The sequence below is a fragment of the Dermochelys coriacea genome, chromosome 24 (genome assembly GCF_009764565.3).
Source record: "Dermochelys coriacea isolate rDerCor1 chromosome 24, rDerCor1.pri.v4, whole genome shotgun sequence".
Classification (NCBI taxonomy): domain Eukaryota; kingdom Metazoa; phylum Chordata; order Testudines; family Dermochelyidae; genus Dermochelys; species Dermochelys coriacea.
Window position 1 is genome coordinate 4,118,211 of NC_050091.1, and position 22,444 is coordinate 4,140,654.

At 49.8% G+C, this 22,444-nt stretch overlaps 1 protein-coding gene across 1 annotated transcript; it reads left to right on the forward strand.

The window, feature by feature from the left end:
* Positions 1–108: 108 nt before the first annotated feature.
* On the forward strand, positions 109–22,172 carry RHBG (Rh family B glycoprotein). The gene is made up of 10 exons (XM_043502014.1): positions 109–412; positions 9,212–9,398; positions 10,399–10,549; positions 11,087–11,234; positions 12,787–12,953; positions 14,770–14,907; positions 16,153–16,286; positions 17,814–17,935; positions 19,086–19,159; positions 19,947–22,172. The coding sequence occupies exons 1-10, from the start codon at positions 223–225 to the stop codon at positions 20,019–20,021; spliced, it is 1,386 nt and encodes a 461-aa protein (XP_043357949.1). The 5' UTR covers positions 109–222; the 3' UTR covers positions 20,022–22,172.
* The last annotated feature ends 272 nt before the right edge of the window (positions 22,173–22,444 follow it).

Sequence of the window (22,444 nt, forward strand, 5' to 3'; positions counted from 1 at the left end):
TTGCTTGCAAGCATGCAGCAATGAAGACATGAGCAAATATTAGCTGTGTTTCAGTGGGAGGGACCCAGCTGGCAACTCATTGACTAGTGGGCGAGGCTTTCTACAAGTAATTAACAAAAGTCTAGGCACAAGGGCCTCAGCTTGTTAACTTCCACCTGCGGCCAGGTTGGAAGATTAGTTTAATTTTCATCTCTCTCACACTTCTTTCTCCTCCCTAGCAGCATGTCTGGCCACACAACCAACCTCAGGCTCAAGCTCCCGGCAATATGCTTCCTCCTCCAGCTCTTCACCATCATCCTCTTCGCTCTTTTCGTCCGCTACGATCAAGAGACCAGTGCCAGACTGTGGCACGAGGAGCTGAGCCACCACAACAAAAGCAACCAGGACAACGATTTTTACTTTCGCTATCCGAGTGAGTACAGCCCATCCATGCACTCAGCTCCTGCTTCATCAGCCTAGGTCATAGAATCATAGAATATCAGGGTTGGAAGGGACCTCAGGAGGTCATCTAGTCCAATCCCCTGCTGAAAGCAGGACCAATCCCCAATTTTTGCCCCAGATCCCTAAATGGCCCCCTCAAGGATTGAACTCATAACCCTAGCTGAGCTATCCTTCCCCCCCAAATTCAGGAGATCCCACCTACATTGCCCATCACCATGGTCAGATGCCATCTGTAGGAGGGGAACCCAAGCGTTTCTGTGCCCCAGATCTTCCATGGCCCCTCTCTGAGACAGAGGACGCTCATCTCAAGTGCGTGACACCCACAGTCTCTTAAACCCCAGATGAGCCCCCATTTATATAACAGCCACCTTCTTGGTTGATCTCTGGGATTGAACCAGGGACCTCCAGTCCTAAAATATGACCCTCTACAGCTGTATGAGACTCACAGCCTATCTATCTTAGGGGTATAAAACAGCCCATCCCCGTAGTATCTGAGCACTTTCCACGTAAAATCAACAACAATAGCAGCAATCTTTGTGGCTCAGGCACCAAGGGAAATGTGTATACATTACAGACCCAGAGGATCTGGGCTATGCTGACTGGTGGGTGATAACTTTCAGGGGGAATTTAAGAACTTAGAAGTGCCCCAAGCTGGTGCCCGCTGTTGGCACCATCTTGGTTTTTCTTCTCGGTGCAGAAAGATTGTCCAGATTGGGAGAAGCTAGCGAGGCCGGTGCTGGGCGCATGGGTTGAAAAGCACTCAGCGTATTATCGTCTTGCACGCAGGAGTTGGTGGGCAGCGCAGCTGCAAGGCAAATGGTAATCCCTTTCCGGGGTCTTGCAATTCAGAGCTGGCCTCTGGGAAAGACGCCTCTGTGTGCCAGGACATCCCTTGCAGAGCAGAGGAGTTTGGAGGCTCATTTGGAACCTAAAGCCTGAAAGAGGCGATTGACTTCTGGGGGAAGCAGACAGTGCAGTGACATTGCTAAGCAGCTGCTCCGTGGGGGCCTGCACTTCAACAGCAAATGGTAGTCAGGGCTGGTGGATGAAGAGTCAAGGGGCTGGAAGGGAGGCATGAGGCTGCTCAGGGATTCATTCATTCCTCGGTTCAGATCTGTTCTTATTGTGGCAATCAGAGCCAGCTTAAATGGTGGGAATCACACACGGGCAACTTGCAGCACCACAGGGGAAGTTTGCTCCACTTGGCCTCATCGAAGAATAGTCTGGTGGTTCAGGCGGTTGGCCTAGCTCGCTAGAGAACAGGGTTCAAACCTCTGCTCTGCCACAAGATCCCTTGGGCAAATCTCTTTGGGGGTGACTGCAGCATGTAAGCAGGTTCCGACCTCAGCGAGCTTGGGTAACAATGGCAGCAAAGCTGTGGCAGCGTGGGCTAGCTGCCTGCGTTAGCTTCGGGGGGAGTGCGCTCCGGCTGCACTGCTATCGGTACCCACGCCAGGTAGATTAATGCTCCCTGAAGTGTGACTGCATGTGCACAGAGAGAGGCACATGAGAGCCTGAGGCTATGTCCTCATTGTGATAAGAGACCCGTGGAGCACGGCTGGCCTGGACCAGCTGAGATGGGCTGGTGTGGCCATATAATGTTGCACTGTATACGTTTGGGCTGAGGCTGGATCCCAGACTCTGAGACCCCGCCCGGACGTGGGTCTACAGAACCAGAGCTCCAGCCCAAGCCCGAATATCTACCCTGCAATTGTTAGCCTCGCAGCCCTTGCCAGTTGACCTGGGCTCTGAGACTGGGTGCCGTGGGTTTTTTTATTGCAGTGACATACCCTTAGATGGTACGCTTTTCTAGCCCTACATCTCTACTGTAGGGGAGCCTGTAGTTTAGTCTGCCAGCAAACTTGTGTCAAAACTACAACCAACTTGCCTATGCTAGTTTCCATGGTTGTTTGCAGTGTTGTTGTTGCAGCCGTATCGGTCCCAGGATATCAGAGAGAAGATACCTGAAGAAGAGCTCTGGGTAGCTCGCAAGCTTGTCTCTTTCACCAGAGGAAGTGGGCCCAATAAAAGATATGACCTCGCCCACTTTGTCTGTGCTAGGATTTTAATGCTTGTTAAGAACACACCTTTTTCCCCCTGCAGCAAAGACATGCTCATAAGGAAATGTCTTGCTATTTGCACACACAGTCTCTAGCACAACTGGCCTCTGAGCTTGGTTGAGGGCTCTAGCTGGTAACAATCACTGCTTGGCATAGCTATACAAACAACGTATTTGTACGTATTTGTACATCTTCCAGTCCCCTAACCATTTTCATTGCTCTCTGCAGAACTTTGCTCAATGTTCCCACACACTGGCTGTCATCATGGGCCACTGTGGGATATACACAGTGGGGGAGAGTAGTTCCATTTCATGGGGGATTTTGGGCTTCACTTCTATTTGGAATGCAAACACAAAATTTCAAAATTCTCCATGAAAAGAAGAGGAGCCGGACCCCCAGGGCTGGATGCCTGGCCCGCTGCCCCAGTGAGCCCATTGGAACATTAGTGAAGCCAAACTGCGTCCATGGAACCTTTTGACTTCACCGAATTGGCAATTCGGATGAAACATTGTTTGGTTGGAATTTTTCCGACCAGCTCTAATTTCTACTCAGTGTGGATCGGCCATAAACTTAACCATAGACACAACCACTTTACGGCTTAGGACCTTGCTTGTGAAAGTCACTGCGAGACTTTCTGTTGACTCCAACAGGCTTTAGATCAGGTTCTGGTTGAGTCAGACACATGTTTTTAAATCTCCATTGTGATCTATTAATTATAATTACTATTTAGTACTATCCTACTATTATTACTATTTCTTATCTGTATTATGGTGGCACCGAGGAGCCCCAATCATGGACCAGAACCCCACAGTGCAAAGTGCTATATGAGTCCAGAACATAGAGCTTCCAATCGAAGTACCATCTAATGCATCGTTTCTCACTGCAGACGCTTCCCTGCTCCAGTACTGACAAGGTTAGAGGTCAGTGCGCTGCTGAGGAACGCTCTTTGGAATGAGCCTGATTGCAAAACACAGGCTCGGACCACTCATGGGGATGGAAAGTCCCGTGACTGTTGTCCTGAACCAGGGTCATTAATCCTGATGTCCTGGTCAAATTGCTAAGGGCAGCCAGCAGAACCTCCAGGCCTGAAACAGATACGGATCACACACTTACAGGAATAATAAAAACATGGCCCCTTTGCCTTAGCTAAGAGAGCAGCATGAAATAGATTGAAACTAACGCTGCAAAGCAAGTGAAAGAGAAATTAGGTTTGCAGTGTTATAGCTGTGTCAGTCCCAGGATATTAGTGAGACAAGGTGGGTGAGATCATAGCTTTTATTGGACCAACGTCTGTTGGGGAGGGAGACAAGCTTTCAGGCTACACAGAGCTCTTCTGCAGGTCTGGAAAAGGTGCTTAGAGCTAGTCTACACTTGAAATCCTACAGCGGCATGGCTGTAAATACTATTTTCAGTGTAGACCCTACCTATGCCAAAGGGAGGGGTTCTCCCATTGGCGTAGGTAATCCACCTCCCTGAGAAGTGGCAGCTAGGTTGACGGAAGAATTTCTTCTAGCTCTGTCAACATGGGGACTTAGGTCAGCTTACCTACATCGGTTAGGGTGTGGATTTATGAACACATAATTTTCTCATGTAGACCAGGCCATTGTCTTTATTAAGGCTGGGTCTGCACTAGAAAATTAGCTCAGCATAACGACGTTGCTCAGGAGCATGAAAAAAATCCACACCGCTGAGTGGTGTAGTTAAGCCAACCTAACACCCAGTGTAGACAGTGCTAGGGAAACGGAAGAGTTCTTCCGTTGATCTAGTGATTGCCTCTTGGGGAGGTGGATTATCTACAGTGGCTCATTGCTGCTGTAGCATTTTAAGTGTAGACAAGTACTTGATTTTTAGAAAAATTTGGAGCAATTTTGGACCAGATCTTTAGCTGGTGTAAATCAACATAGCTCCAGTGACTTCAACAGGGAGTTGAGAATCAGTGGTTACTTTTGAAAATGTTGGCCTAATGGTTCTGCAATAGTGTGTAGGGTGGCAGCATTGCCTAATGTACAGATCACTGGCCTGGGACTCAGGATACATGGGTTCAACTCCGAGCTCTGCCAAGTGACAGATGTGAACTGCTCACCCTGAGCCACACCTGACTTTCCTCCTCAGTCTGTCATGTCTCTGCTTGTTCAGTTGGATCAAGACTCCTGCAGCCAGATGGGTCATTTTTATTTTCTCCCACCCTCTCCCCAGGGGAAAGGAAGTTGTGTTCAACAGTGCTCCAGGCACAAAGCCAAAGCTCACCCTGAACCCTGCCTCTAGGCTTTCCAGGACTCCCCTTACTATGGGGATCGGCCCGTCACAGCCTGTGATCTATGCCACTTCCTGCTCTCATGGAACCCTTGCACAAGAGGTGGGGTACGTGGGTGCAGGGCCGAGACCTGCGTTGCTCAGCATTGGTGAAGGCAGGGCAACCGCATAGCTGCAGTGAGTCAGTCCAGCAGGGGCGGACGTCCTACAGGTTCTCCCAGTTTCATCTGCCAACTCTTAACTCCACCCAGAGCTGAAAGAGAATTACTCACCCCCAACACACACACATTCAACACATAGAGACATGTACTTCCTATCAGGAAAGAGGTGGCCTAGGGTATGTCTACACTTCCGCATAGCTGAAGCTGTGCGGCTGTTCTGTGGATGCTTCCGGCGTCCAGGGAAGGGGTTTTTCCATCAGTGCAGATAATCCAGCTCTCAGAGAGGCCGTGCCGAGATCGATGGAAAAATGCTTCCGTCAGTTTAGCTGCCTCTACAGCAGGGGTTAAGGAGACCTGCAGGGCACAGAATCTTTCACAGTCCTGAGCGCGGTAGCTAGGTCAACCTACGTCTCAGGTGTAGGCCAGGCCTTAGATAGCCGGGGGTAGACAACTTTTTTTTTATTGGGTGGTGGCAGAGTTGTTGCATATTGCTTCCAGGAGCAGCTTTGTACCAGGCCTGAATTTGTCCACTTTTAATAAAGGAAGATAGACGAGCTTCTGGCCCAAGCTCGAGGTTTCTTTATTAATGCAATCCACGATGTTTTTTGGAGGAAGGTAAAGTCCTTTGCCCCCACAGTTGTCTACACCCACATCTGGGCTTGTTAGCATAGCGTCTGAGCACCTCATAATCGTTAGTGTATTTGTCCTCACACCATCCCTGGGAAGCAGGGCAGGGCCCATTATACAGATGAGAAACTGAGGCAGGGAGAGACTTACCCCCGGAGCACCCAGGAAGCCTGTGACAGAGCAGGGGATTGAAATCAGTCTCCCAACTCTCAGCCTAGCTCTGTGATCACTCAGCCTTCCTCACCCGTTCTTCTGTGCCATCTGAGGTAGGATTAGAACCCATGACCATTTGCACACACAGGAGGACACTTTCCACCATGCCACTGAACTAGGAGACCTGGCATCTCCATGTACGTCCAGCAAAAACACCCCCAAACATCAACCCCCTGCCCCAAACCCCTACAGCTGTGAGGTTCAGAGCCCCAGTCAACTGACAGGCTCACATGATGGGTAAAAATAGAAGATGTTTGAGCTCAAACTGGAGCCTGGGCTCTGAGACCCTCCCTGCTCACTGGGTTTCAGAGCCTTGAGGGCCAAATGTCCTGCTATTTTTGCCCTGGAGTGCAAGTCCAAGTCAGTTGACCCATCATCTGAGACTTGCTGCGTGGGTCTTTTTTTGCAGGGTAGATGCCCCCTCATTCTCCACTGCCCTGTACCTTGCACCCACGGGCGTCCTATTTACACTAAGACCTCTTTATTTTACTTGGGCAGCGCAAAGGGGTGTCAAGCACATGTAAGTACACTGCCAGAGTGGGGTAAAGGGGCCCTGGTGTAAATCAGCATTGGGCCCCTTGGGTTGTTATTGGCACTAGTATGAAATAAGTGTAAAATGCTACAAAATCATAACTAAGCATAGCAGGCTCTTAGATAGCATTTGTCATTGGTAGATCTCCCAAGAGTTTCGTCATCTTTAATGTATTGATCCTCACTGTGGTAGATGCAGAGTGTCCTTTATACCATGGGCCTTTTACACCACTCTGGCAAAGGAAGCAGGATCTTAGCAGGAGTGTAATGAGTCTACTTCCTCTTTAAGACCTGCCAGACCAGCGTAAAGGGTCTTGGCGTAAATGAGCATTGGGCAGGTGCCGTTTCACACCCACTTCACACCAGAGCAAAGGACTCCCCCAGGGTGCAGGGCACCACAAGACCAGGCCCTTGCTTTGTTCCTGCATCATGAGCCTAATGCTTGTGCACCTGCAGAGTCTATAGTTACTTCAGTCACTTTCTGTGCAGAGCACGCAGTGGCGTGGCCGGAGGCCATGAGCGAAATCCTGTACCTGTGACTGTCGCCAATGTCGAGTGTTAGCTCCGTAAGCTGGCAGCAGCGAGGTGACAAGACGGAGGGGCAAGTGCTACCCTGGTGTTAATCGGTTAAGTCCCATTGACTGCCGTGGAGTGACACCGGTTTACACCCACGCAGGATCTTGGCACTCTAGGGGCTGTGTTAACTCCTGTGGAACGAGGGGGTGGTGAAGAAGCTGGCAGATCTCTGTGCCTTTGGGGTGGCGAAGGGGGAGAGTTTAAGAGAACACAGCAGACCCTGTACTCACATAGCTCTCTGGTTCGCTGCTGTTCCTGTTATAGACCCGATTTCCACCGCCCTCCCCCGCCCCCGGGCATGAAAGTTACAATCATTTTTATACCCACCCAGTGCTGATGGCTTGATTCTCTTACACAAAGGCCCCTTTATGCTGCTCTAGCCTAGTAAAAGGGGCTTTCACGCTGCCAGAGCAGTGCAAAGGGACCTTAATAGTGGAAGTAAGAATCAGGCCCATAGTGCGGTGCACATGCTTTGCATTGGTGCGAATGAAAACAGGAGGTGCTGGACCAAAGAGAATAAGACCTTCTTATTCCCAGCTGCATTTGGCACACCGGTTTCAGAGCGATTCCACAAGTGGCTTGGCATGCCACATCTCTGCGATTGTTTACACTGATCTAAAATCCACTGGAGTCAGGGGAGTCACTCTGGATTTACAACTGGTTTAACTGGACAAACAGCCCACTTGGTCTAATGGTTACAGTAAGGGATTAAGAGTGATGAGAATTTGGCTCCCTTTGCAGCTCTGCCACTAACTTGCTGTGTGACCTTTGGCAAATCTCTTCCCCTGCTCTCTGCCTCAGTTTCCCCATATGTTAAATGACGATAATAGCAATAGTGTTGCGAACCCCATAAAGGTTCAAAAAAATCATGGCTCAGGCACCCAAAGAAATCATGATATTGGGTTAAAATTGTGAGATTAAAAAACAAAAACAAAACTCTGGGTTCTATCTATCTTCTGTCTGGTTTCTGCGCCTTTAGGGTGCACCTGATTCACTTGCAAGCTTTTGTCTGCAGACATGAGGGCTAGAAGCAGTTTTGAATTCTCCCCCCACCACTTGACTCCCAGAGCAGGGCTTTATCAAGAACAGCAAATGTCACGAGACTTGTGATAAAATCGCAAGAACTAGCAATGGTCTCAGAGTAGCAGCCGTGTTAGTCTGTATTCGCAAAAAGAAAAAGCAGTACTTGTGGCACCTTAGAGACTAACAAATTTATTAGAGCATAAGCTTTCGTGAGCTACAGCTCACTTCATCGGATGCATGAAGTGAGCTGTAGCTCACGAAAGCTTATGCTCTAATAAATTTGTTAGTCTCTAAGGTGCCACAAGTACTGCTTTTCTTTTAGCAATGGTCTGTAACCGCTCCCCACTTTTGTAAGGGGAGATCTAGGCAGGAAAGGTACTATGTGATGGCTAAGAATTATTGTCCATGTTCCCACAGTAAAACCACGTAAGGTTTTAGGTGGAAATGTCACCCTTACAAGTGCAACGCTGTTCATGATGCTTCTAACGAGGACTTAGGTTTTCGTAGCACTGGTCAGCCCAAGGAATTCCAAAGTGCTTTACAGAACAGGGGTCACCTGTCCCCCATTGAAATGCAGCCACCTCTGGAGTGGAGCACTGCACTTCTGATTCTTCACTTCTGAAAAGTGAGGAGGTGGGGGGAGTGGCTCCAGTTGGAATTTGTCCAGGAGACACCCCAGAGCTCTTGCGAAAGGGGTCACAGGCTCTTTAATGTCAGGACCTCGCTTTTTACATCCCGCCTGAATGGCGGTAGAACAAAGCGGTGATGTACAGTGTTTGTGCAGCTGCCACTCTGTGAGGTCATCATTCCATGGGCCAGCCCCAGAGAACGGGGCCACGTGGCACGTCCATGCTCGGCAAATTCTCAAGGTCACTTGGCTGCTCTCTTGCCTTGGATGATGGCTTCCTAGAGCCGGCTGGGGGCTGCTCTCTGTTCTGATGAAAGCAGAGGGGAAAGAAACGATCCTGGGAAACGCTCAGTGCCTTTGTGCTGAGAGGATGATCTTAGCACTGCAGTCTACCTATGTGCTCTGGGGTGGATTCTCCGGCTCTTCTTCCTGACAGAAAGTTCAAAAACGTTTTGAAGTTCAAAGGCAGTTTCAAATTCAGATTTAAAAAAAAAAAAAAAGGAAACAAAAAAAAAGGTCAACATTTTTGTGGATTTCTCCCCTTCTGGGTTATTTTGCACCAATCCTGGAGCATGTCAAAAATCTGTTGACACTTGAGGGTTTTTTGGAGCGGGGTGGGGAGAAATAAATATTTCAGAAAATGTGTCAACAAGTTCCCTCTCCCCTGGGATCAAATCCACTTGTGATGCTTTCCCCAGGTTTCCAGGATGTCCACACCATGATCTTCATCGGCTTTGGCTTCTTGATGACCTTCCTGAAACGTTATGGTTTTGGCAGCATAGCCTTCAACTTCCTGATCGCGGCATTTGCTATCCAGTGGTCTACGCTGATCCAAGGCTTTTTCCACTCTTTTCACAATGGCAAGATTCACATCGGAATAGAGAGGTGAGTGGCCGGAAGCCAGGTGTCAGAGAGGAAGGATGTCAGGTGGGTCATTCCCAGCTTGGCCACAGACTCTTTGCGTGACGGTGGGTAAGTCTCTGTACTTCAGCTCCCTGTTGGTAAAACTGGAAGAACAGCCCTGCCCTGGCTCCCAGGGGTTGCAAGGATAAAGGTTCAGAGGCGCTCGGATAGATGGTAATGTGGTGTGAAGTCACACATACAGTTTTCCTTCCAGGTCCAGCTCTAAGCCAGGGAGCTGCACAGATGTTCATGTCAGACATGCTTGTAATCGGAACGCCACTGTGTTGCCTCAGCCTGATTTGCTCATTTATGCAGCAGTCAAACGCGGATTTGGCAGTAGGCATGAGAGGGCCTAGGCTGAAATCCGTGTCTGCTGCAGACTCCCCGTGTGACCTTGTCTCTCTGGGCCTCGGCTCCCTATCTGTACCATAGGGATAACAAGAGCTCATTTCTCTCGCCTCCGGGGCAGAGCGCATCTCTCCCTGTGTGTGTGGACAGAACCTAGCGCAATGCACTCTGATCTCAGTTGACGCTACTGCAATACACAGAATAACAGAAGGGCTTTTTTCACTCATTAGATCGAGACTAGAAAGGACCCAATAGATCATCTGGCCTCCTGCAGACCACAACACCGGCTGGGTAATTTCACAGACGCAAAACCCTCCAGCCAAGTTCTTAGCCCTTCCACCCACTGGTTAGATGAGCCTAGCATTTCTGTTCCAAAGTCTCCAATCACACCTGCTAACCGATTCTGCTGCTCCTTCTCTGGAAAGCTTTTCTCCTGGGGACCCTTGTGAATTTCCCAGACTGTCAAGTGCACAATCTTCTCCGTTATCCATTAAACTACCTGGAGGCTGAAATTCACCCAGGCGCAAGGGTCCCTGCACCATTTAAATCTAGAGGAAACTGGTTTTGTGTTGGCAATCTGCCCAGGCTAACAGTCTCCTGCAACCTGTTCTACTTTCTTCACTATTCCTGCTAGCATGATTAACGCCGATTTCTGCTCCGGAGCTGTCCTGATCTCCTTCGGAGCAGTTCTGGGCAAGACAAGCCCCATCCAGCTGCTGTTGATGGCCTTGTTTGAAGTCACACTCTTTGGTATTAATGAATTCGTCCTGCTCAGTGTCATTGGGGTAAGTCACACTTTTCATGGCTCTTCCGTTCCCCAGAGGAAGGACTGTTCTAAGCTGGGTGACAGCGTGGTCTTCAAGCTGAGCAAATACCTGACTTGTTGGTTCAGTGGCTAAATAAAATTTAAAAAATTGTTTTGGGTCAAACTAAATGTTTAATTTGACCCAAAACGTAATTATTTTCATTTAGTTTTTGGGTGGTTTTTATCCCCACCTTTATTTTTAAATAAATCTAGCTATGTTTTCTTGCAAGCATTTTAAACTGTTTTTAAAATAAAATTCCAGGGAGTTTCCAAATGAAAAATAGTTTTCAAGTCAAATGTTTAGATTTCTAAAGATTTTTTAGGGCTCCCTCCCTTCCCCTGCTCACCAAAACCTTCGACAAAACCGACATGAATTCGCGAAACATTTCAATATTGTCGAATCTGCATTTCTTTGCTGAGCGCGGTTGGGCTGAAAACATGCTGCCCAACAGTGGTACAGACTGTATTCCCTCCCGCCCCCTTTTCAGCACCATCCTTTGCTTCCTGTACCAACCAGGCAAAGGATGCTGGGGGCTCCATGACCATCCACACCTTCGGGGCTTATTTTGGATTGATGGTTTCGCGGATCTTGTATCGGCCCCAGCTGGACAAGAGCAGACAGAGGGAAGGCTCCGTGTACCATTCAGATCTCTTTGCTATGATCGGTAAGGACTCAGAACACACGTAGCTCGAGCCCCGGATGGGGCCAAAATAACATCTGACGAATCAGAAAACTATGTCTGGTATTTTTAGGGGGCTTTATCTTGAGACCCCCTTGCTCAGATGACTCCAAATTTGGACCCTTAACCCTATCCCAGTGTGACATTAGCCAGAGTACCGTCTGGACCACTGAACAGCTGCTGGGACCACTCCCCTCTTAGTTCAGTTCTTCGAGAGTTGTTGATGTCATGAGCAGAGGAGGCGTCAGTCTCTCTCTTATACCAACCTCCCCTCTCTGAGGGTTACTCCTGACTGGGGTGCAGGCGACAAGTAGCCTCTTGGGGACATGCGGGTTGAACCATCTCTGTGATGACATGTGAATTTCTTGTTTACACCTTCATGTTGCTGAAGAATGGCTGCTTAAGCCAGTGACAGCTCTAACACCTGGCTGGGGGCACTAATGCGTCTTTGAAGAACTGGTTTGGACCTGCCTTTTTAACTCTGGAACACGTTACAGCAGTGGCTCTCACACTTTTTTTCCTGGTGACCCCTTTCACATAGCAAGCCTCTGAGTGTGACCCCCCCTTATAAATTAAAAACACTTTTTTATATAGTTAACACCATTATAAATGCTGGAGGCAAAGCAGGGTTTGGGGTGGAGGCTGACTGCATGTGACCCCCCATGTAATAACCTTGTGACCCCCCGAGGGATCCCAACCCCCAGTTTGAGAACCCCTGTGTTACAGCAATGTTATATAGTAGAAACTTATAACTTACCATACAATGTTGATGCACATATTTTACCAGGACAATAACGTTCAGCAGGATATGAGTTTTCCAATGATCTCTCACAAGGCATGCTTTGTACAAAATGCGTTTGAGTCTTGTAAAAGTGGTGACCATAACAATATAGACTGGCACTGATACGGTACAGCAAGTTTCAAAACAATCCAAGCAAACGTGTATTTTAGGGCACTTAGAAAAGTCCTTTGTTAAACAGTAAACAACTCTCTCAGTAAACAGCTGGGTGAATAGCTGATTTGTCTGCTCAGCAGCAGTTCTTGGGGGGGAGGGGGAGTTTATGTCAAACCAAACCTGAAAATTCCATCAGAAAAGTCAAATTTTGAGTCTTTTCTAGAGCATGGATTCGAACCCAAGTCTTTTCTAGAGGGAGAATTTGAACCCAACATTTTCCCCTCCGAATTTGCCATAAACTTTTGTGGCTCTGTGTGCGTGTGCATGGCTTTTTGTTGAAAAATCAGAAACTGAAAATTTTTGGTAAAAGTGTTTTGGGTTTTGATTTAACCAAAATCCAGCGCTTAGTCTTTCATCTTCTGTTTTTTTCAATGGAAAAAACCGGAAATTTCAACCCAGAAGAAAAGCGTGTATGCCCATTTTCATGTTGGTCAAAGACCCATTTTCCATCAAAGAAAGTTGTTTTGACGACAAGCGGCTTTTGATCAAAGCAAAAGCATTCACAGAACATTCCCCATCAGCTCTGTGGGAGATTCCCTACCTTCCAAATCTGCTTTCAACTCCTAATTCCTTCCCATGCAGGAACAATCTATCTATGGCTCTTCTGGCCAAGCTTCAACTCTGCCATTACAGCACATGGCGACGACCAGCAGCGGACAGTCATGAACACCTACTTCTCCCTGGCCGCTAGCACGCTGGCCACCTTTGCCATGTCAGCCCTCATCAATGGGGAAGGCAAACTGGACATGGTGAGTCAACGCAGTGGCAGCTCTGTCTTTTTGCTGCTGACTCCCCAAGTATGGGCAGTGGGTGAACCCTACCTTCGGGGAGGCTAGCCCCCAGCCCCGCCCCTTCCTCCCAAGGGCACGCCTGAGCCCAAAACCCCCATGACCAGTCTGATCCCCGAGCCACCACTGGCCATTGTCTGGAGCTGAGCCCCTGCTGGCTTCAGGGGAGAAGAGGACCAAGGGGGAGGCCTCAGGGGGGCCATGGCCTGGGTTAGGGGAGGCTTAGCCTCCTTTGGCCTTCGACACCCGCCACCCATAGCCCCAAGTCTCCTGCCAGACACATTTCCCCCTTCCAATGAGAACCTCAGTCTTTTGGCCGTGTGGACTCTGCTACGCACCCCCAAGGCTCTGCAGGAGAGGACCCCTGAGCCTGGCGACTTGCAAAGATGCACAAGAGTGGGGCTTCCCTTTGTGCAGACCTGTCTCGCCGGGATCATCCTTCCCAAGATGGTGGACAGGTGAGCAGGTGGGATTATGGGTGTCACAGTTGAGGACGCCTGTATTTCCCCCGTCATGGTCCACCAGGCGCTCCCAGTTCCCCAGCCCTCATATCGCTTGGGGAGAGATCCCCGTCTGTCTCTCTCTCCTGACTGAGGGTTTTCCAGGCTGCACTGTGATATTCCCAGCAAGCCAGTCGGGCTGCACAAGCAGCCTCTGGAGAGAAAGCAACGAGCAGCGTAATTGCTCGCAGTTATGTTACCACCCAACTTTTTCTAAGCAAGCATATTTATTCTTAAGCTAGCAGCATTACAGAGAAAACTTATTTAAAACCATACAAGAACTTACCCACATGCTGAAAGGCTCACTAGAGGCCACTCCAACTCCAGCCTTGGGCTCTGGGAGGTGTCAGTCCTTCAAAACCCCCAATCAGGTTTTCCCCGTGGTTATAAGTTCACACCTGTGTCAGTTCACCACCGCCATGAACAGTTCAGCCTCTCCTTTATACAGCTTGGGCCTTTCATCTTGTTCTCATGCACCAGGCCGTCAGCAGGCAATGACGCGATCTTCAGGGTGTAGCTTCAAAAGGCCGGGTTTTGGCGTAACCGGCGGTGGGGAATTTGCATTCCTTGCACCCTAGCTATTCTCCAGGAAAACCACTTAGCGCTTTCTGTTCTAAAAGTCCATTCTTGTCTGGCACATTGGTCATTATAGTCATTTCAAGCCCCAAGTCTCACATCTGTCACATTTGCCCCCTGCCCCTTGAAAGGTTACAAATAATCTCAGTCCACAACAACACAAACCATTCATTTAATACAAGGGAGCCCAAAGAGACAAACTTAATTCAATAAAACTCCCAAGGATATTGCCAGAGGCAGCAATGGATGGCCTAGTGTTTAGGACATTAGCCCTATAGCTTGGGAGACCTGAGTTCTAGTCTCTTCTCTGCTACAGACTCACTCTATGACCTTTGGCAAGTCACTCAGTCTCTGTGCCTCAGTTTACCTATCTGCACAATGGGGCAATAGCGCTGCCCTACCTCACAGGGAGACTGTGAGGATAAATACACTACAGATTGAGAGGTGCTCTGGTGCTGTAGTGATGAAGTCCACATAAATACCATTGGTAGATACTATGGGGACAGTTCCTCTCCCTCTGGGCCTTCTAAGATCTAAGATTCCCCTTTCGAGGGGCTACTATTTTGAACCGTGCCTTCCAGACGCAACTTTGAAATTCTTCCCAACTTTCTCACCACCTCTCCTTCCAGTCTTCACTGCACCTGACCAGCGGCGGGTGCGGGAGTCTGCACTGAGCTCCTCCCCCCATGCTCTCTCTCTAGGTCCATATTCAGAATGCAGCCTTAGCCGGCGGGGTCGTGGTCGGGACGTCAGGTGAGATGATGCTGACTCCGTTCGGTGCCATGATCGCTGGGTTTCTGGCTGGGCTCGTTTCTACCCTGGGCTTCAAATTCCTCACGGTAAGGCCCGTCAGCGACATCTACGCAGCATGACTCTTGCAGCGGCGCAGAGGGTTCGCAGAGCTACCTGCCTCAGTGAAAAGCAGGCGGTGGTCACACAGCGGGGTGTAGCTTCACCTGCCAGGGAACGGGAGGAAGCGACAGGCTGTGTAGACACGGAAGGCCCTGCTTGGGCACGTAGAAAGCCGTGTAGGGTCCACACCCACAGAGGCCAGGTGTGTCTTTACTTGCCTGAACGGTGCCTTGCAACCTACACTGCTAGTTATACCCATGCGGGGGACATGTTGTGAAGCTACTCTACCCACGACGGACAAGAGCGTGCAGTGTAGACGTACCTTTAATGTGGAGCCTGATCCTCATTGGCAGTAAGGCCCCTTTATCCAGCGCGCCAGCCAGGGCCCTCAAAGTGGGTGAAAGTTTCATTTCTGCCCACTGTGCCGGACCATGGGGTCAGTGAGACTCAGGCCTTCTAGCAAGGCTCTCGCCCTCCTTTACACAGGGAAAAGGAACTGGAGCAGCATAAAGAGACCCTGAAACCCCAGCTGGGGCAGGGGAGGTTTCCTCCAGTGCCGGGACTGAAGATAGCCACCCTGCTGCCTCCACCTCACTACCCCCAGCATAGGGTGTGCTGTGGGGGCCAGGCCTCAGGAACAGCACTGAAGCCCGGGGGTGGGGAACCTGGACTGCTGGAGCTTAAACCATGTCTGTACTACACACCATTGGCGGTGGCGCGTAGGGTACACGTGGCTACGTGCCGCAGCGAAAAGCAAGCTGCGTCCACACTGCAGCGTGCAGGTGGCAGCGAATGGCTCTGGCAGGGCGGGGAAGACAGCGGGGACAGGCTCCTCGAGCCGTGGGAATGCTACCTTGTGCGTGCAGAGAACCATGTAGGGTTTGTACTGGAAACATACCCACAGGGGTCAGGCGCATCTTTCCTTTGCCTGCCTAAGCCCTGCCTTGCCATTGACACTGCTATTTGTGCCTGCGCAAGGGGGAGGGAGGAAGCCATCTATGTACTCTCCACACTGCTGTAAGACGCGTCCCACGTAGACGTGCCTTTAGACAGGCCCCCAGGGATGTCTCAGTGACACCAAGGGGCTTTCCAGCCCCCGGGGCAGTCCAGAAAGGTTGCTTAAAGCCCTCCCACCCTCTGCACTGTGCCTCTTAGATACCCACTACAGAACTTGTGCCCTGAACGTGCCTCTAGCCCTTCATGTCCTCACAACCCCTCTGTGCTCTCCACAGCCCATCCTGGACTCCAGACTAAAAATACAGGACACTTGCGGGGTCCACAACCTCCACGGGATGCCGGGCATCCTGGGTGCTCTCCTGGGAGCTCTGATGGCAGCTCTGGCAACACAAGACATCTACGGGGACGGGTGAGCGCCGCTCGGCACGCCAGTCTCACTCACTTGGGGGGGGGGGGCGAGGGGAAGAGACCATCCTTCGTTCCAACCCTCCTCCCCAATGGATTCCTTGATTTCGATCGTAAATCGCGCCCCACCCAATGCCGGTGATAGAGTGGGTGGGAGGTGACATCCAGGCAGCTCCATGCATGCCAGGCATTGAGCGTGCATGGTTCACTAAACACACTACCCTGTCCTCTGCTCACTAACTCCGTATGGCCACCGAGAGGCCGAGAATCACTGCACGGCTATTCCCTGGGAGACGGCATTTCTATAGCAGCCATTTTCCTATTTTTCAGTACCAATAACCCCTTCCTGTGTACCAGCACCAGAAGGTCAGCGTGTATTATGGAAAGGGCAGGGCAGTTGCTATTTCCTTCCCCGACACCTGTTCGCAACCCTGCTCAGGGCATGGGGGGGGGGGGATAGCCCACATATCGAAGACCCAGGCTTTACAGCGAGACTTAGCAACATACGACTATTTTTTTAATATGGTCGATGGATAACACAGAGGGTTATTTTAAAGCATTTTTTTTTCAAGTTATCTATTTACTTGTTCGCAGTTGTGGGGAAGTTATGGGGGGTGGACAGACCACAGAGGCCGTCAGACAGTCATTAGTTAATGAGAGTAGATGCAGAGATGCAGGAAGTTGAAGCTTTAGAACTCGAAGGCGCAAATAGTCAGCGGCATGTGGCAAAATATACAAGTCAACAGCCTGAAATCAAGTTCTTAAGCAGCGTTGTTTTTTTTTTCTTACTTTGCCCAGCTGTAAATTTCAGTCATCAGAGGTGGAAATACACTTTTGGTCTGTGCACATACAGTGAAATCGATGTTTACTAACATTGACAGCCAAGCCTATCTATAGCACCTTCCAACCCTGGGTGTTTTACTCACACTAGTTCTGCCTCGTAACGCAACCCCTGGGAGAAGGACATTATTATTGAATTCATGCTGACGGGGAAATCGGAGCATGGAGAGGTGAAGGGAATTGCTGCTCAGTGGCAGGACTACCCACTGCTGTGGACAGTAAGCTCCCCCTCCAGCAATAGATGCATCTGATCTATCCCCAAAAAGCCCCTGTCAGGGGACAAGCAGTGAGTGAGCTCCAGAGGTCGAGGACTGTCCAAATCCTCCACGCCCCTAGCACTGCACTCTTTCTATTGCCTCTGAACCCTTCTGTATCTAGGCAATCCTCCACGGTTACATCTCTATGGCTTCATTAGTTCCACAGAAGCAAATCAGCAGTCCCTGAAGCCTCACTGAGCGCCCACAACTTGGCTTTGATGCTGGCCCATCGGCAGGGTTTGAACAGGTGACCTTCAGCACTAGGAGCAGATGGGCTACAGCTCAAACTAATGGAATAACTCCATTGACTTCCAGCAGCAGTAGATTCTTATCCCCTTAAATGAATCAGGCGTGCGATGGGGACAAGGCCTTACCTCGGTCAGCATGAGTTACAGGAGCTCCCAACACATACCTGGCTCTTGCTGGTCTTGCAGGATGGCTGACGTGTTCCCTTTAATCGCCGATGGAAGCCGGACAGCAAAGTACCAGGGAGCCTTCCAGTTCTTCGCATTACTCATCACACTGGGGTTCGCGGTGGTCGGAGGGAGCCTCGTAGGTGAGCTTTGTGCCTGTTGATGGGGTGTCATTTCACTGTGGTCACAGTACCGTGGGCAGAAACATAGACTTATTTTATCCTCCACCCCTGCTCCACTTGAGGCCCTGCCCCCACTCTGTCCCCTCTCCTGAGGCCCTGCCCTTGATCCATCTCTTCCCACCCCAGCTCTGCCCCCTCCCTGAGGGTCCCGCCCGCTGCTCTCTGTCCGCCCCCAAACCCCGCTCCCAGCTGCCAAACAGCTGATCAGTGGTGCCCCACTTTTTATTGTGGGTGCTCCAGCCCCAGAACACCCACGGAGTCAGCGCCTAGGACTCCAGGAACATCCCGTGGTAACGTTGCTACAGGGCTTCGGAACCACAAAATGCAGCATTTTTGGTTTGATTTAATAGCAGTTATTGATGGTGCAGTAGCACAGGTCTCGGCAGAGATCAGGGCCCCGTTGGGCTAGGCACCACACAGGGCTATAACAACCGATGGCCTTGGACCTGAAGACTTTGCAGTCTAAATAGACAAGACAGAATCATTATCCCCAGTTTGCCAATAAAAGAACCCAAATGAGACCTAGATCCTCAAAGATATTTAGGTTCCTAAATCCCTTTCAAGATTTGGGCCTAAAGTGACTTGACTGAGGTCACACAAGGAGTCTGTGGCAGAGGCGAGAATTGAACCTAGGTCTCCCGAGTCTCAAGTCCAGTACTTTACTATTATTAATTATTTGTGTTGTGGTAGTGTTTTGGAGTTCTAGTCACAGACAGGCCCCCGGGGTGCTAGGCACTGTACAGACACAGAACATAAAGGAGCTTATAATCCTCTCTTAAATAATGTCTACACTACAAAATTAGGTCTCCATAAGTCCCTATTTAATACTATAACCACTGAGTGCCAAACCTCTGTCCGGCCACTAGAGGTCAGCATAAACCAAGGCGTGGGGCAATCAGCATCTGTTCCAGCTCTAAGTTTTCCAGAGTTGGATAGTTGAAGTTAGACATCTAAAATACAGGCAACAAAATAAGTGGGCCTGATTTTCAGTGGTACTGGGCTCTGGCTGCTCCCACTGACTACAAGAGGAGCTGCAGGTGATCAGCACCTCTGAAAAGAGAATGCAGAATGGGACAAACTTTTCCCCTCACCCCTCCTTTTATGTTCCCAGGAGCGACTTTGAAAATCAGGGCGTTTGGATCCCCTCCAGACACACAGTGCTTCGAGGATCAGATCTACTGGGAGGTAAATCCTTGATTTCGTTTTCGTTCGGTAAGGTCCCACAAGCAACAGAGGCTGATCCCTGGGGTTAGTTTGAAGAGCTGTAGCAGACTGTGCGCCACATATGATTTATTTCACCATAGCACTTAGCAGTTACTACCAGGATTGGGGCCCCATGAGCCTAGGGGCTGCACGTACACATTGTGAGATCCAGGCCCTGCCCAGATGAGCTTTACCACCTAACTAGGCAAAAAAACGATCCACTCCATTTGACAGATGTGGACTGAGTCGCTGAGGGGAAAAGGCCCGATTTTTCCAAAGCACTCAGCAGCTGCCTTTGCTTTGTAAAGTCATCAATGGGAGCGCTTGAAAACATAGCCCCAGGTGATTTGCTCAGAGTCACGGGGCAAATCTGGAGCAGAACTGGGAATTGAACCCTGGTCTTTTGAGTCCCAGGCCAGAGACTTAAACAAAAAATCAGCCGTGACAGAGACGGTGGCTGGGAGCCAGAAACCTTTAAGTGGGTCCCCTTCTGGGACTGTAGGGGGCTGGGGAATAGGTGCATTTGCCCTGAAACTATCACCGACATCCTAACACTCACCTTCTCCATAATAGGAAAGAGTTTCCCAATCACTGTGTCTAATACTAACACATGCCCTCACCTGGTGCCACTTGCTGTATTATGGTCACCATCAATGCCCAGACTCATGGCTCAGAGTCATCGTCTCTTCCGCGCAAGGTTTCTGATTGTCCCCAGCTGGTCTGAGCAGGGAAATACCCAGTGTCACCCTGTGTCTCTGGTTTCATCCAGGTCCCTGAGGATCATCAGGATGGGTACATGACGGCTGTGAACTCCGAGGACCCCGAAAGGAGTGCAAGCGTCTAATGGGATTTCCCTCTCTGGCTAGGCTCTGTGTCGGCACACCTCAGCCTGCTAGCCAAGTGGGCCCACCTGATTCAAGCCATCCAGTATAGGGGGAGATTTCCTGAGCATCTGCCAATTGCAAGGACTGTTAGTGTGGACTTAGCCTGAGTTGTGGACAGAGTAGCAGCAGCTTGTGATGGGAGGAAGAAAGCCAGGCCATGATCTCCACCCCATCCCGCCTCCTCTTGCAAGGATCCCCGCGTCAGGACTGTCCCTGCCCATCTACCCCATGCCTGGAATACGAAGCGAATGGAAGCCAGGATCAACGTTCCCATGGGGCTAACGCCCTCTTCACCCCCATTCAGCCTCACTCACTGTCCGGGCTCCTTTCCAGAGAAAAGGAAGGCGTAGGAGGCTAGACTGAGAGATCTGGGTTCAGTTCCTGGCTTGGTCAGATGCCCGGTGTGAGATCAGGCTAGTCTTTTAGGCCTGGTGTACACACCGGCACCACTGAGCTGATACAAACTGGGTGGATTCTCTTATTTCGGTTTAACAGTGGCTGATCTTAAACCTGCTCCTCATTGATTTCAGTTAACTCAAAATAAAGCACTCCGACTGAAAGGGTCACCTCCATCCAGCCTTGAGCACTGGTATAAAACACACACCTTTGGCTTAACCAGTGCAGCTCTGTCTGCAGGCTAACCCTTCCTCTCTCTGGGCCTCAGTTTCCCCTCTCTGCATTAAAAACGAATCCTTCCTGAGCTGTTAGATCTTCGGGCAGGGACTCTCTCTCACTATGTGTCTGTGCAGTACTCAGTCCAATGAGGCCCTGGAAGTGCTACCGTGAAAGTAACTAATCATTCAAGAAGTCTTGAAAGACAGGTCAAAAGCCTTCTCTATCAGCCCAAGACAGAGGTGCCTAAGATTTGTCCATTTGAAGCGCCATGGATGCAACTGGAGTCTGTTTTAATCGCAGCCTTTTTACAAACTGTTGTCCCGTTTTCTTGCCTTGACAAAGGGATTTAGGCTGGCTCCACATACAGCTCTGCAGAAACTGGTGGCTAGGGGTGGGGTTTGTTTTTAAACAGAGCTATTCTGAAGCCCAGGAGCAGTGGAACAGGGGTGCAGCAGCTCTTGCTGGCTTGAAGCAATAATAAAAACCGAACGTCTGGCTTCCATTGTAGGCAGGATTTACTGTTTGGTTCAATGGCTCGCAACACCTGCACTATACAATTGTTCCAGTGCCCCTGCCTGTACAACCCCTACAATGGATACAGCTATACTAGTATCAAGGTACCTCCTGCCAGTACAATTTATATTCCCCTGGGGGGCCATGAGCAAGTTTCAGGGTGACCACCAATAGACTTGCTGGGTCCAGGGCAGAAAGTCAAAGCCCCACCGCATGGGGCTGAAGCCCGGGGTCCCAAGCCCTGCCACCTGGGGGCTGAAGCTGAAACCTGAGCAACTTAGCATCATGGTCCCCCCATGGCGTGGAGGCACCAGGCAATTGCCCTGCTTGCTACCCGCTAACGCTGGCTCTGGCTTTTATATGCAGAAAAATAGTTGTTGGGGCACAAGTGGGCTGTGGAGTTTTTATAGCATGTTGCGGGGGCCTCAGAAAGAAAAAAAGGTAGAAAACCCCTGCCATGTAGAGCACCTCTATACTGGTGTAATTGCGTTCACACATGGGCGTACTGGTAGAACTAGACCAGTTTAGTCAGCAGTGTGTCCAGCACATGTTTGGGCTCGCGGAATGTACTGTCACCCCATTAAGACCCATGTTTGATGAGGTAATTAATAAATAAATTAATAAATTATTTTGAAAACAATGGAGGGGACTGAGATATACCAAACCACAAGGAAATAAATTAGTCTTTTATTGAGAACGATTCCATTCTTTGTTCGGGGGGAAACATGGCCCAATGGATGAGGCGTGGGAGTCACTGTCAGGAGACCCAGCTTCTATTCCTTGCTGTGCTAAGGGGTGACCATGGCCAAGTCACTTCCCTGCTCTGTGCCTCAGTTTCCCCATAGTCACTATGGGGATTATGATCCCATGCCACCCTTACAAAGTACTTTGAGATTGATGGATGAAAAGAGCTAAGTGTTATTATACAGTGTACTGGGGTACTCGGCTTGGTCACAGATGGCAAATATCTGCACAAAAGGTTTTGAACAAAAAGGAGGGGAAGAAAATCCACACACCCCAGAAAAATGTAACGACACCACACACAAAAGATTTCGATGAAATGAAACTACATTCCGTTTTCAACTTTGCTCCCCTTTGTCAAAGGATTAAAGTTTAGAAGGGAAGTTTCTTAGGGGAAGGGGGATTTTCCACAGCTTCTAGGACACACTGTGAATGTATGTTTTATTTCTGAGCCACTGAGCAGCAGAGAGCGCTGTAGCCTCGGACACATGGCGCACGTCTACAGTGCAACAAA